The 14,186-nt window shown below is 38.3% G+C and overlaps 4 protein-coding genes across 4 annotated transcripts in view; 3 read left to right on the top strand and 1 right to left on the bottom strand.

Annotated features, from left to right (window-relative positions):
- Nucleotides 1–5,394, bottom strand: part of LOC140944584 (codanin-1-like) — a 40,099-nt gene extending 34,705 nt beyond the window's left edge. The window contains exons 1-5 of the mRNA XM_073393706.1: nucleotides 5,311–5,394; nucleotides 3,998–4,416; nucleotides 2,545–3,080; nucleotides 2,113–2,205; nucleotides 1,041–1,125 (exon numbers count right to left, since the gene is read on the bottom strand). Of these exons, the coding sequence (XP_073249807.1) occupies nucleotides 1,041–1,125; nucleotides 2,113–2,205; nucleotides 2,545–3,080; nucleotides 3,998–4,416; nucleotides 5,311–5,394 (1,217 nt within the window). The remainder of the gene's footprint in view (nucleotides 1–1,040; nucleotides 1,126–2,112; nucleotides 2,206–2,544; nucleotides 3,081–3,997; nucleotides 4,417–5,310) is intronic.
- Nucleotides 5,395–5,552: 158 nt separating this feature from the next.
- Nucleotides 5,553–7,866, top strand: LOC140943816 (uncharacterized). The gene is made up of 3 exons (XM_073392929.1): nucleotides 5,553–5,706; nucleotides 5,988–6,219; nucleotides 7,108–7,866. The coding sequence occupies exons 1-3, from the start codon at nucleotides 5,601–5,603 to the stop codon at nucleotides 7,163–7,165; spliced, it is 396 nt and encodes a 131-aa protein (XP_073249030.1). The 5' UTR covers nucleotides 5,553–5,600; the 3' UTR covers nucleotides 7,166–7,866.
- A 1,224-nt stretch (nucleotides 7,867–9,090) lies between these two features.
- LOC140944022 (XIAP-associated factor 1-like) lies at nucleotides 9,091–10,404 on the top strand. The gene has a single exon (XM_073393128.1). It carries the CDS (start codon nucleotides 9,140–9,142, stop codon nucleotides 10,079–10,081), a length of 942 nt encoding a protein of 313 aa, XP_073249229.1. The 5' UTR covers nucleotides 9,091–9,139; the 3' UTR covers nucleotides 10,082–10,404.
- A 3,133-nt stretch (nucleotides 10,405–13,537) lies between these two features.
- LOC140944583 (uncharacterized) overlaps nucleotides 13,538–14,186 on the top strand; it is a 5,597-nt gene continuing 4,948 nt past the window's right edge. Inside the window, exon 1 of the mRNA XM_073393705.1 lies at nucleotides 13,538–13,572. Coding sequence (XP_073249806.1) covers nucleotides 13,538–13,572 — 35 coding nt within the window. The remainder of the gene's footprint in view (nucleotides 13,573–14,186) is intronic.

Below are 14,186 nucleotides of genomic sequence, written 5' to 3'. Positions count from 1 at the left end.
TATGATAAAACTTAGATTTTCAAGTCTCCCAGGAGCAAAAAATGGAGGCCAGGGGAGGGAGCACAGAGCACAGCCTTGAAGATGGAAGAAGAATAAAACTCTTCATTAATGCTGTACTTGTAGATGACAAAGTATAAACCTTAACGAGAGCAGGAAGAAGTAATAGACATGGGATAATGCTAAGCATTCTACGTATAGTGAAATGTGATGTATATGCAAGAGTAACAACAAAAATTACAGTCAAGCCAGGTCCCCCTCTCCAAGATTCTATTAACGAATTGATTATATGAGAAATGAGTTCATTACTCAACCCTATAACTACTGTCAAATTCCAATCTGCATTCCTGCATACGTAATGAGCAGTGAATATTTTACAATAACTTATCCCTATTTGATCAAATTACTAATCTTTGAATGGTTAAAATGATTGCTTTGAAGGCATTTACATCAAATTTGAGGAAACAGAGCTAGTAGCAATTTCATAACTGCTTTGCGTGTGTATTCAGGAATGCAAGAAATTAGCAGACTGAGGTGAATCTGAAATCTACAGCTGTACAACTACCAACGAATGCAACTATTTATTTGATTAAATGCCCCGGCCTTTTAGTAAATTTTCATTGTTTCTGATGCGGCGTTTAGTCAAGGGCAGCATTTATTTTTGAGGCCGGTGTCTATTTCGAAATCACTTCTCTTAAATCACTGACAGCAGTTACTGTAAATCTCTTGTAAATAAAGGTTCCAAAATATGTATCTCTTACTTTGCTGAGATAGAATTGTAACAGGCTGTATGGTGTAAATAAATTTACCAAGTTTTACCATGTTTTTTCTTATTATCCTTGAATAAACGCCGCACTCTTTTGATTAGGTGCCGCATATATTCAAGGGTACTGTTTATCAGTAATTTTGCTTCCATCTGCAGTGTTTAATCCATGTAGAGGGTGGCGGTTAAATTATCAAATAAATACGGTAAATTCATTATTACAATCTTCGGGGGTACACTTGACCTGGCTTGACTGTAAATAAAAATAACAGTTTCACACCTTCGGATATTATGGAGAACTGCCACAGAGAAGTAGGTACAATTGTGGATTGAGTCAAGAATATTTTGGTCATCCACATTGTCTTCTAGAAAAAAAAGAATTTCATGTAAAGTTAAAGTATATTAATTTTATTATTCCATGTAATAGTAGCAATGTAAAAAAAAAAACAAGAACTGCATTTACAGGTACATTGCAAGTAGTATTCTTAATCATTTACATGCACAAACTTATCTTAAACGAATGCAGCTCTATGGGAGGAATTGTAAAAAAAAAAGAAGTATGGGTTCTAGAAGGTTATTTTATTATAATCCTTTAAAAATGAAACACAACTTTAATATTAATTTTAAAGATTATTTATCTATCTTTGGAAATTATTTTCTTTTCACTCATGACATTTAACTTTGATTTTTAAAAGCAGTGGTCTTTTAAGAAGAAGTTAGATGGTGATCTGGGCTTGTGGTATTCAAGAAATAAACTTATAACTGCACCAAGCGAAACTACTCAAGGTATTTTTGCAAAAAAGTCCCAATGTTCATTTGAAAATTATGAAATCGATGCTGTTAGAAGATTGTTTCGGTGATGATGCCTTTTTCAGGGTACAAAACTATAGACCATTAAAAAGTTTGTTAAATTAGCTAAGGTGCCTGGTTACATACTAATACACATGTAGCATGTGGCAGTGTGCACCAGCATGCAAGTAGGCAAAAAAGTGAATTATTCATGGGAAACAAAAGTCTTGATTAAGGCCACTCAGAGAAAAGTCTTTCCTGGCCATCAAGAACAATGTAGCAAATTAGGTGTCATCCATGTATAACACCCCTACCTCCCTATATTGGCCACTTACATCGTACCTGCATCCCACAGGTGGCTATTGTGGAAAGCTTCAACTGTGTACTACATCGGGCTGTCACTAAGTTTTGAAGCAGCCATGGCAAAGAAAATTCACATGTACAGCTGTAAATCATGTGAGTTCAGCTGTAACAGCTCTTGCTAGTCATGAACCTTGATGACAGCTCTGCTACATTAAAAAAAACACTGACTCTCCAGTCATGCCTACCAACTGTACATGTACCTTGAGTGGGTTTTAAGGCCAGCGCAATACCTCTTGCCGTCAAAAGCTGCACCACAAAATAGACTTCGGCTATCACATTGGGAACTAGATTTCCTGTGAAAAAACATTGCATGGTCAACTGCTTTGTGTTCTCAACTAGACAGTACACACATAACATCAGTAGAGGTGAGTTTACAAATTTATAAAGAATAATGTACTGTAAAGTCTAGCAATGTCTAGCAAGCAGGATATCAATGTGTTTCTTACCTCTTATAACACCTGAGTACACATGCATAAGCAATAATTGGAGACGTCATGCGAACACAAATTTTACCATTATGTTAATTGCTTTTACAGTGGTTCATGTCTCTGATCAATGATACACTGTAGTAGTCAAACAATTTTTTTCATATTATTAGGGTGTATAAGTAACAAAATTTATTGTGCACTCACCCATAATACACTTGGAATAAATTTTAGCAAGAGCATCAAGTTTGTCATGGAAACTAACTTTCTCTTTATCCACTTGTATAAATTGCGTCTTGTCTTTGAGTGCCTCCTCTTCAGAATGCTGAAAATCTGAATCACTTGTAGCAGAAATATCTAGAGAGTTATTCCCATTATGATCTTTATAGGGTGAAGGTGTTGAAAGCAAACTGTTTGCTGTTGAGTGCTTGTGTTGTGAGGCACTAGTTACAACTGTTTGTTTGGGTGGTGTTACAATAAAATCTCCCAACACATGAAGTGGCGGGGATCTGACACCTGCCTGAGGACTGGGACTAGTTCTGTTTCCCCAAGGGGAATCGCCTTTATTTTGCTTTTTAGCTTTCATCAGCTTTAACATTTTCCTTTCTTCTTGAAGAGAAGCAGGGCTGCCATTACTTTCTAGTGTAAGTGATGAGGATGAGAATGCAGGTGACCATTTGCCTTTCCTTCCATCACTTTTCAGCTGTGTTGGGGTTATTCTTCTGGATGGAGTCACCTTCTTGCTGTGAAAGAAAGAAAAACATTGTCAGATTAAAATTAAGACTTACTTGACTGCAACTTCAAGAAACCCCTCACACTGCCCAAAACAATACATAATGTAAGTCATGTGAAAAGTGTAAAAAAACTTCAGAGCATGCGCCTACAGACCGACCACAAATCTTTTTTTCTATCCACATGTTCAGCACAGCTGAAACACTGGTCCAATGCAAGAGCTGTTATGAAATGTTGTAGAAGCAAGTTTAATACCTATTAGAACAAGAGGATGCTTCAGTAAAATGCATAGAAATTTACATGCAGCATTTGTTCCAAGAAATTTTACTCTAATTATTTTCTGCATTCAGGGTTTTGTTTGACCTACAGACTGTATGTATTGGCTATTATTATGAGCTACAACCAATAAAAATAATACAAAAGAATAATAATAATAATAATAATAATAATAATAATAATAATACAAGCTTATATAGTGCTGTTTCTAAGAATTCAAAAGTGCTTTACAATACTTGTAAGTATTGTACATTATACATGAAAAAAAGGGCTAAGGTTTCTTTAATTAATTAGTTTGAATGATACTTTTAAATATTTTTATAATTAAAATACTAAAAAAATATATCATTCAAAATAATTAATTAAAAGTAACCTAAGTCCCAGCCTACTCCAGGCCAAGGGTCTCTCTGAGTCTCCTCAACTCTAGCCTGTGAACTGCAGACGTATTTCCAGTAGTTGCTTCTCTCCCTCCGAAAAATAACAATGTTTTTAGGAGGGAGAGAAGCAACAACCGGAAAATATGTCTGCAGTTCGAAGGCCACCTCAACTCTATTCCCCTTGAATTGTTCTATTATTTTGGAGAATTGCCACAAGTAAGTAGTTACTGTATTATTGTACACCTGAAACAAAAAACAGTAAACAATTGGATCACCTGCTAGTCCCCATGGCAGGAAAATCATCTGGATCATCAATATTTAATTTTGGCTGATATCTGTCATTTCCTTGAACTTTGGGAGATTTCTTTCTGAGGCGCGGTGAAGAACAAGGTGATGCATGATGCTCCTGTAGCTTTTCACGTCGACTCTGTGACAATGGTGTCATGGGGGATGGTGAAGGAGTCTTTTGTGAAAGAAATAAAGTTCCTTTTGAGGAATTCTTGTTAATGCATGATTGATCATTTGTACTTTTGACACCTTTGGATTGCAAAATGGGCGTCTTCTTGGGTGTTGATGTGGCGTTTTGGCGTGGCGTTAAATGATGGGAGGTCTTTTCTCTGAGATAGTTGAGAAGGAAGGGTGCCAATTCAGCAATAGTTTGTTTCTTGAGTTTTTTGTTTTCTTCTTTGACATCCTGCAACAAGCACAACGCAGAAAAGCTATTAGATTAGAAAAAGACACCCACGGTGGCCTGAATGAGTATATGTTACAAACAAAAAAGAAGCCATTTTAATTAATCATGCATACTAAGGGAATATTTTGGGTATTATTTGGGTGGGTATGTGCCGCCCGGGACTCCAAATTGGCACCCCGTTCTAAAAAAAATTTCCCCTAAAATTGATACCCCATTCTAGAAATGGGCCAATTTTTTGGACCCGTTTCTAGAATTCGCCCTAAAACTGATACCCCGTTCTAGAAATGGGCCAATTTTTTATAGTCCGTTGTAGAAAGTTTGTAAATTGAAATAGCCCTGTTTTTTCAAAAAGATATTTCTTTATTTGTTCGACTTATACATCAAATAAATGCTTCTTCATAATCAGCAACAATTTTAAGCAGAAGATAAAGCCGTGATCCACAATTTTTTATACCCCATTCTAGAAAACGCCTCTGAAATGGATACCCCGTTCTAAATCAGGAGCTTCAAAATCACGACCCCGTTGGGCCGCACATACCCGTATAGGAAATGATGGGAGTAACCCCCGGGCTAACACCGTGTCCCCCATGATAGCTCACCACGCCAGAGATTTCACATGAAATCGAGGGTACAGTACAAATTCCCCACCCCTAACGCATGGGGATCAAATTCCCTACCCCCTGGAAGACTCTGATAATCAAATTCCCTCCTCCCCGGGACAGCAAAGGTGTCAAATGCCCGGGGTATGCCCGGGGGGGATGTTGAAGCTTCGATTTGACCGATACATAAGCTTATATTTCTCGGTCCAGAGGGTTAGGTATTAGCTAAACTCAGCTTAATTAACTGCGCAAAACTGGACCTCCAAGAATGCTAATCGTTTTGAGTGTAGCTTACCTCTTTGCCATCAACTTTCAGCGGAAAATCTAAATCCTGCAATGTTACTTCTCCGCTTAAAATTTTGCCCAGAATGGCAGCCATGTTTTCTCGCCATTTCAAATCGGCCGCCCTCACTTGCCGTGCGCAAGATCCGGGAAATGGACAAAGCAAGAACAACGCACACTTTGGCGGGAAAAGTTAACCAATCAGAGGTTGCAATTCAGTGGCTTCTTTGTTATTCATTCAAAACAAACTATAAATTTCGTTTGTTTCAAGTCGCATTTCGGGCGAGAAAATTGAGGTGAAAAATGCCTAAACGAAACTTTCCTTTCGATGGAACCTCCCCGCTGCAGCTCAAGACTCACATCAACGCATTTTACTTTGAGAAATTAAATGACATGGATAAAATCTACGGTAAGTTTGGCATGACAGCGTCGTCTGCGGAATTTCATGAAGTCAGTAGGTTTTCGAACGTGTACATTTATTAGTTTTTTTATTTTTTTTCGTTTGAAATATAAGCCTCTCATGCTAAAAAGTTATCGTGAGCGTTGTACGATCGTTTCTCAAGCGGAATTTTTGCCTGTCAGTGATATTTTTGTGCTTGGTATTTCATAGTACAGAGTGCTTGTGTAATGATCTTCTTAGCTTATACCTGCATTAGATTGAAGCGTTCTTTACTCTGTAAATCCTAACAGAAAGGACTCGCGAATTGATGCAAAAAGGATCAAAACGCATGCAGCAAGAAGAGGCGGAGAAGAAGAGGAACACCAATGTTCAGACAGACCAAGCTGTCAAGTGCCTTAGCTGTCTTCAGTCCAAGCGTTTTGGTATAAGTTGCGTGTTCTGTGAAAGGCAATTGTGTGTCGATTGCAGTCATCAGTGCTCGACGTGTGCAGAAAGTTTCTGCAATTTGTGTTCCATTGCCAAGTAAGTGGATTAAACAGTTGTTTCTCATTTGAAGGTAACGCAGTGTACATGAAGCACAAGAGATCTTCAGCGCACGTGCTTTGCAGTAGTTATTCTGTCATTCAAACAATGAATCAATCAGTCAAGGACTAGCCAGTCACGCAATCAAACAAAAGTCACGCTATCAAATAAGACAACTGACAAGTCATGACAAGTTGTACTATTAATTGGTAGGGGAAAGCAAAAAGACTTGTATACAGTGTATGAATAACCACTAAAATCGCGCGGAAATACGGGGACCCTCCCCAAAGATCCACTGTTGACAAGAAACACTCAACTTAGCTATTGGCAGTAATTACATGTAATTTTTGCCAAAATGATGGACTGCAAAACACTTAAACATTACTATTTGGGAGGCATTGAGCTTGAGGGTGACAAACCTGCCACAACTGCACAACCCTCACTCTCTCCACAGGCTTGTGAGGGAATTCAGTCATTTTGATGCCAAGTCGTTTCCATAAAAGTTTGTTTCAATATGAACTTAAGCAGGGAAACTGCACAACAATTTTGATCACTTCTAGTACAGTTTGCACAGAAACAAGAAAAAATAATATTTGATGTGAATAACTATTTTTCTGTTATTTAGGCCGAGTACATGAAACTATTTACGCCTTGACTGAATCAACTTGTACTGAAGGCCTTGTATCGAAAACAACCAGTAAACCTAGTGAGATGACAGAGAAAAGTTGTTTGAGCATCTCTCTTTATTCTCACTTCCTGTATTTTTTTACCCTCACCTTTTGTTTGGTGAGTGTTCACATTCTCAACCACTGCAAAAATATGGCTGTTTTGCTGTCTATTGACGATCTCATGGTTACTGAGAGCTTTTTATTTCATTATCCTTTTCAGCTATGATGAACGATGTGAAAAGTATTTTTGCCTGGGGTGCGCGGAGCATAAATGCTGAAGTCCAACATCTTAGTCATCAAGTGATGCAGATTTCCTCAGAAATTATTGTACTCTTTACCCAAACACATCATAATTATTTGAGTAAAAAGTATTGTGAAATAAAGTATAGTTAATGATAGTGTAAACTAGTTAAATTTAGCATTAAAAGTTGTTAGAAAGATCTTACAATTAACAGGGATGCCCTTGTAAAAGTTATTATGACCAAAATATTACGAGTGTTTAGTGGACTTAGAGAAAGAATTCCGCCATTTAAAAATAAACCCCAATGGGCAAGAGTCATGGAGGATAACAAAATGTGGTTCTAATAGTGTTTTTTTTCTTTTTTTTTGACCACGGCTTTCTTTGACTCTTGTTGCCATAATGGTAGTGTGGTCAAGTTGCTGAAAGTTTATAAAGGGTTATCGTACACTATACTGTTTACTTGAACTTTCACACATACACATACCGGTACTGACATAAAGAGAAACTTATTTATTTTTGGTACTGTTATTGAATAATCATATCTGAGGAAAATATGTATAGCCTAACTCATAAAACATAGAAATAATGGAATGTATTAATATTGTTTGCTTCTGCTTAGTTTAAGTGAAGTTTGTTGATGATGTAGATAATTTTTCTTTTTTGTGCTTGTCAAGTATTGCAGTTAAATTAAATTATGTTTTGCTTGGTGTCCAGAAATAAAGAGTGTCACTCCAGATATATCTTATTTTTTATGTTATTGAGACTTATTGCACTGTTAAAGCTTTTACAGACCTTTATACATAGCCAGACACTGATTGGTCAGCTATCAGTTAAGTCTCTGTCGTCGGTGTATTAACCAATACTTTGACTGCCCCCCACTTGACGGACATGTTTGATGCAAATGTCTAAAATTCAATAGAGATAAACAGTTCTAAAAAAAACTGGCTTGCCTGATAGACACCTCTATAGGATAAACTACATAATCCTTAAGTAAATAACATTATATTAAAGGAGGTTTCATCATAGAACTACACAATGTGATCCCTGTATTGTTTCCAGTGCCCATTTACAACTCTGATTGAAAGCAGGCAAAATGTGGAGCCACGTTTCTTATCAAGGACTTTTAATTTTAAACATGTTATTCTGTTAGTTACTTAGAAATACCAGTCAATGCTACTCTGTGATTTCATTCCTCACACCACCCCTCACTGAATCTACCTCAACTGAAAAACTAAGATTTGCAAGACCTTAAGAGGTGGAGTTATTATGTTGCACTTTGGTGTGAATTCTTTTGAGGCTAGGTTTAAATACAATGTCGTCAGTAACGCTTTAGAACACTGAAAAGCCAGCTTTCCCATTTCTCCATTAGGCGTGACATAAGAATAATGTGACAGGTCACGCAAAAACTGTAGTTCTGATAAAACAGACACAATGAATAAAGGAAGAAGTTAATAAATAATATTGTTAAAAAAATAATAATAATCATAGATTTTTGAAGTAGATACTTATTATAAATATGTTAAACAAGATTCGGAAAACTAGTAAGAAAGATGTTCATCAAAAGTCAGACTTTTCTAGCATTTTCTGGAACATTCTTTCGGTTTTGAAAGGTCATGATGATAGAGTCGAACAGAGGAGATTTTGGAATAATTATTTTTCAGTATAGCATTATTTTATTCCCTTTGAATGTTAATGTAAAGTAGCCAGCAGCCTTTTCAAGCAGTAGAGAATTTAAATACGATCTTCAAATTTCCATGGTTAGTAGTGGGAAAAAACTATGTCAAATTCGAAGGAAAATCTGATAAAAAGATCCCAGTCACCGGAAGTCAGAATTTACCAGTCCTTTCTGGGACATTCTTTCGTTGAAAGATCATGATGATAAGGCAGATTTTGTCGGAATAGTTTCAAAAAGTAGAATGTTTACATTCTAAGAGAGTGACGTAAACACAGAGTATAAAAGCAGTGCTCCCAGCCGATACACGGAAATACGACTGATCCTTGTGCTTACAAGATGGAGACAGAATTATGCGAACATTGCAAAAAAGAAGTTCCTGTCGAAAATTATCTGATGCATTCGGCACACTGTAAAAGAAACATTCAGTTATGTCCTTTGTGCGGCCAAGCAATATCCCGTAAAGACGCGAAAGAACACTTGCAAGAATACCACGAGAAAATCGACTGTGTTCAATGTGGACAGAAGACCACGAGAATCGACGAGGAAAATCATCTGGCGAGCGAATGTACCAAAACGATGATTCCATGCCACTACTGCGATATTTTACTGCCAAGGGAGAAAATGTCAGAGCATCAAGATTTCTGTGGATCCAGGACGGAACTGTGTGAGAAATGTAACCGGTATGTCATGATGAGAGATTTACAGAAACATGAGACATCTTGCCTTGAGTACACTGTTCTTCCTTGTGAATTCTGCGGGGCGCTGATCTCGTATGATCGTCTTGATTCCCATCAACTCCAGTGTATGACTGAAAGTCAAACTTTGCGAGGTGATATACCTCTCCTTGTGGAGGGTGAAGATGGTTCATTTCGCGAGATTGCAATGGAGAAAGCGACGAGGTCAACGAGCAGCCATGACAGAACCGGAAGCGGAAATGACTCTGCCACTGGCTCCAACGAAGAAACCACTGATAAAGAAGGCAATTCAGACAACAGCATTGTTGCTTTACCCTGTGAGATCTGCGGAGAACTCTGTCCTTCTGATCGGTTAATGGAACATCAAGAAGGATGCGGACAAGAGAGTGAAGATGATGAAAACCAGGAAGAACCTAGGGAATTTAACTTCCGGTTTGACAGTCATCCATACAGGGGAATGGAGAACTATTACGATGGACTCTTTTCCGAAGGAATACCTCGTGTCTTTGAAAGCCTTATTCAGCAGAGAGTGTTAAGCGACCTCGGAGACGGAATGTGGCCATTCAACATTATGAGGAACTAATGGTCTTGTTTGTCAACAAATTAAAAAATCTCAGGTGAGCGACAGCCGCCGCGGAGGATCCCCCGGCCGGGATCAGATGGTCACACGAGGTGGTTCTTTTTCAAGATGGTGGTCTATGTTCTGACTCTGTGTATTCCCTAATTTGTAATAACTGTTAGTTTCACAGGCTCTGCTGAGTCTCCTATATATCAGTCTGAAACATTAAAATAGTCAGGAGTATAGTAATAGTAAAGTATTTTGAACTCATAGGTCATATGACGCAAAGCGTTTTTAAATAAAATCCATGTAAATGATTTCAATAAACACATGATCTTTTTTCACTGGCTGGTCTGATTAAAATGAAGACCAATCATTAAAGCTGTAATAGCCACTTTCACATTTCTCATCGCACATATTTAAGCCCCCCCTCCCCCCACCCTCCGTCCAAAAAAAATTGCATCATACTCCTTGTTTTCGTCTTCTCGAGTCATCATCATTCATGGTAAGCCATGCGCCATCAAAGCGAAAGCATTATTTGAGGTTTAATCGGCGCTTGACAATGCAGGTAAAACACCGTTTTTAGTTAACCCTTCAAGGACCGCTTTGGTCGTTTTCGTCCCATGGATCGATGCACATTTTCCTTCCTGGGCCCATTTAGCTTTCGTTTCAAGCGTTTAACCCAGAGGGAGGGCAAACATGGGAAGTTTTGTCAGAGGCTAGGTTTAGTGCAAATTTATTTTGTAAGAAAAAGCTCTTATTAAAAAAAAAATCAGTGTAAAATAATGCTAGTGTATACGTTTCTTTGCGAATTTACAACTCGGTATGTGGGCTACCTATCAAAACAAAAAGATATCGACAAGCGACATCGGTTTTTCTTATCCTGAAAACATTGGATCATGGTGCCTTATATATTTCAGTTAAAGCATGTCTTAGTTTATACTGTATGCATTTTCCAGGTTCAATATAAATATATAACACTAATGATAACTTCTTCCGGGAAGTGTTTCATGGCAAGCCAAGTTCAATCGTAACCATCTAAGCATGTCCCCTAAAACAGAAATATATTAAGAATTAAACTAATTTCCTTGTCAAGAGGGCTTTACTTTAAAGGGCAGTGTTTTACAAATAAAAGCAGACTAAGCTCAATCGTGGGCATCTAAACATAACACCCAAAATATAATGTAAAGAACGAGTTTCTTTTTGAAGAAAATAGGTTGTGAAATTCACGATCGTCTACCGCTCATGATTCCTTACATTTTGAGCCCTTCACGGCGCGTTTTAGTTTATTAACTGCAAAATTTTATTGCTGGTATTTTTGAAGCCTCATTAGGAAATTGTTCATAAGTCCTGATAGGCCTGTGTTATTCATCAGTTTTCGAGCTCTCCTCTTGAATTCCTATGACCGTGAGACAGTGATAGACATGATGTGGTTCGCGAGAGCCTGGACTCTGGCTCAAAAAGAATCGACAAATACAGTTGACTCCCGATAACTCGAACCTTCAAGGGAAATCGAAGAAAGTTCGAGATATCGGAAATTCGAGTTATCGGGAGCTGGAAGAAACTAGCCGGAACTAGGGTAAAAAACAGTTTTTATATTACTGTACGGTGAACATTTTAATCACATTTTACTGAAGAAATGTTAAGTGAAAATTGAAAGATGCTTTTAGATTATATATCAGAACGTAACGTAACAAAACATAGCCAAAATAGAGCACGCATTTTACTGTTTTGAGAAGTAAAGCTGTTTCATGTTAGATTTGTGACAAACGGCATCAGCCTCCACTCCCCAAAACTTTATGTCTACAACACGTCACTAGTGGGACTTCAAAGCAATGTTTCGGACGGAACACTATTTTTTCCCGACTTTTTAAGCGCTCAAAACATGGTTCGAGTTATTGGGGGTAAAATTATATGGAAATGATTTGAGGGGAAACAAAAATTACTTCGAGTTAGCGGAAAGGTAAAATTACGGTGAATGTATGAAGGAAATCCAGGGGAAATCGATTTTGGTTCGAGTTAGTGAGGGTTCGAGTTATCGGGAGTCAACTGTTTCGCAGACTAGAGCTGTCGGCGTGGACGTTAATTCTGACCCTGAAAACGATCTTTACCACTTTGCTTGGCTCAAAAAATATTATCAAATTTTACGCACAGTTCCCTGTTGTCTGGTTCCAAAATACACCATGTGTAATATTGCCACAACCATCACAATTTCATTACGATGTCCGCCCGTTTTGTTCCGTGTTCAGTGAAGCAACAACGCGGTATAAAATTATCTAATGAGTGACTTACTAAAAACCAACGGAAAAATCATAGATTTGAACTTGCGGTTTCTTTGCAGTACTTGTGTTATTGACTCTAGCGTACATGGGCGAAATCAAGCACACGTGCCAAATACTCCTTTGTTAAGGGCCTGTTAATAGTCAGGCGCGCCTTTCAGGTCCTTTCAGTGACCTCCATTTCTGGTAAAGCCCCATCGAACGCAGTTATATATCCGAGCGGCGAAATAATTTGAACACACGGCGATTACGTATTGTTCCAGTTTTGGACATGGGGATATACTGAATTATTAAGCCGTTGTTAGGGCAACATAAAAGAAGTGTGACTCCAGTCTTCAGAGGTCAAATTCTCATAGAAAATAATAATAAAAACCACAGGAGTCTATACACAGGAATTTAAAGCACAGGAAACACGCCAGCTATTCAGTGAAGCAACAACGTGATGATTTGTAGCCTGAAATTCATCCGATTGCTTCGAGTCGTTTTCTCCTATCAACAACTGAGGGAGTAATAACGACTCGAAGTAATCGGATGAAATTCAGGCTAGATGATTTGGTGATTTGTACAAGGATCAAAATGCACTGCACGAGAAACCAACGGATGAAAACTCATAGAACTGAACTTGCGATTTCTTTGCAGCACTTTGTTATGTTATTGTACCCTGCGAGCAGAGGCTACATTTCCGCTGTGTGATTCGTCACGCGATAAAACTGTCGTCAAATGGCGCGAGTTTCTCGGGAATAAAAACGGGTCAAGAACAGGAAAAACCCGTTTTTTTACTTTGTTTCAGGCGGCAGAGGCTACTTTTCGCAAGCCAGATCACATAGCGAAATTGTAGCCTTTGCTCGCTGGGTAATGTCGTTGAGGGCGCCCGGGGGGGACTCCGCATATCGAAGGGGCTGGGGATGCTCGTCGGAAATTTTGAATTAAACCCCTAAAAAAACCATGTTAAAACACAGTCAATACACATATTTTTATACTTTTTCACGTGCAACCCTAAACGAGACCTTCACGGCTAAATATGGTGACGTTTTGCCCAGAACACCCTAAGTGAGACCAAAATCCAAAATTTACACCCCTAAGCGAGACGACGAGCATCCCCACCCCTTTCATATGCGGATTCCCCCGCTCCCCGGGACATGGGCGAAATCAAGCACACGCGCCAAATACTCCTTTGTTAGTATTAATCTAGCCTGAGATCATGCCCTCTCCCTATTATCCCTTTATGTCTCTCAGGTTAGTATTAATCAGGCGAGCCTTTCCGTGTTTGACCTTTGAGTGACCTCTATTTCTGGGAAAGTCCAATCGAACGCAGCTATCAATCAGAGCGGCGAAATAATTTGAATACACAGCGATTACTTATTGTTCCTAGTTCTGGACATTACAGTGAACTAATTATTTAGCCGTTGTTAGGCATGAGGCAACATAAAAGGCGAAGCCTGAGTGACTCCAGCTTTCTGCTGCAGAGGTCAAATTGTCATAGAAAATAATAATAATAATAATAACCACAGGAGTTAATACACAGGAATTTTAGGGACTGTTCGTTATTTATACTTAAGGGGGGGCCGGTGTTTAGAGTGGGGGGGTAAAATTTTCAAAATCAATGAAAAAGGGGGGGTGTTTTTTTAAAATACAAATAAGGGGGGGGGGGTAAGCTTTTAGAAACTGTTGTTTCAACACTTGTGTAGCCGTTTTGCAGACATATTTAAAAAGTTGAACTCTGTATCGAGAATTCTATTTTAATACAAAGCGCCTGGTCTTTATAGTTTGAAAAGCCAAGAAAACGTGACTTGGAGTAGCGTTATTATAAAACATATAAAACTGGGAACCATGCAGCATTGTTTCCATCT

Source organism: Porites lutea, chromosome 7 (genome assembly GCF_958299795.1).
Source record: "Porites lutea chromosome 7, jaPorLute2.1, whole genome shotgun sequence".
NCBI classification, from domain to species: domain Eukaryota; kingdom Metazoa; phylum Cnidaria; class Anthozoa; order Scleractinia; family Poritidae; genus Porites; species Porites lutea.
This window is presented reverse-complemented; position numbering and strand designations above follow the sequence as displayed.

Coding starts and splice junctions, on each gene's coding strand:
- LOC140943816 (XM_073392929.1), top strand. CDS start 5,601: ATGCCTAAACGAAACTTTCCTTTCGATGGAACCTCCCCGCTGCAGCTC. Junction 5,707..5,987: donor TGACATGGATAAAATCTACG/GTAAGTTTGGCA, acceptor AAATCCTAACAG/AAAGGACTCGCGAATTGATG. Junction 6,220..7,107: donor AATTTGTGTTCCATTGCCAA/GTAAGTGGATTA, acceptor TATCCTTTTCAG/CTATGATGAACGATGTGAAA.
- LOC140944022 (XM_073393128.1), top strand. CDS start 9,140: ATGGAGACAGAATTATGCGAACATTGCAAAAAAGAAGTTCCTGTCGAA.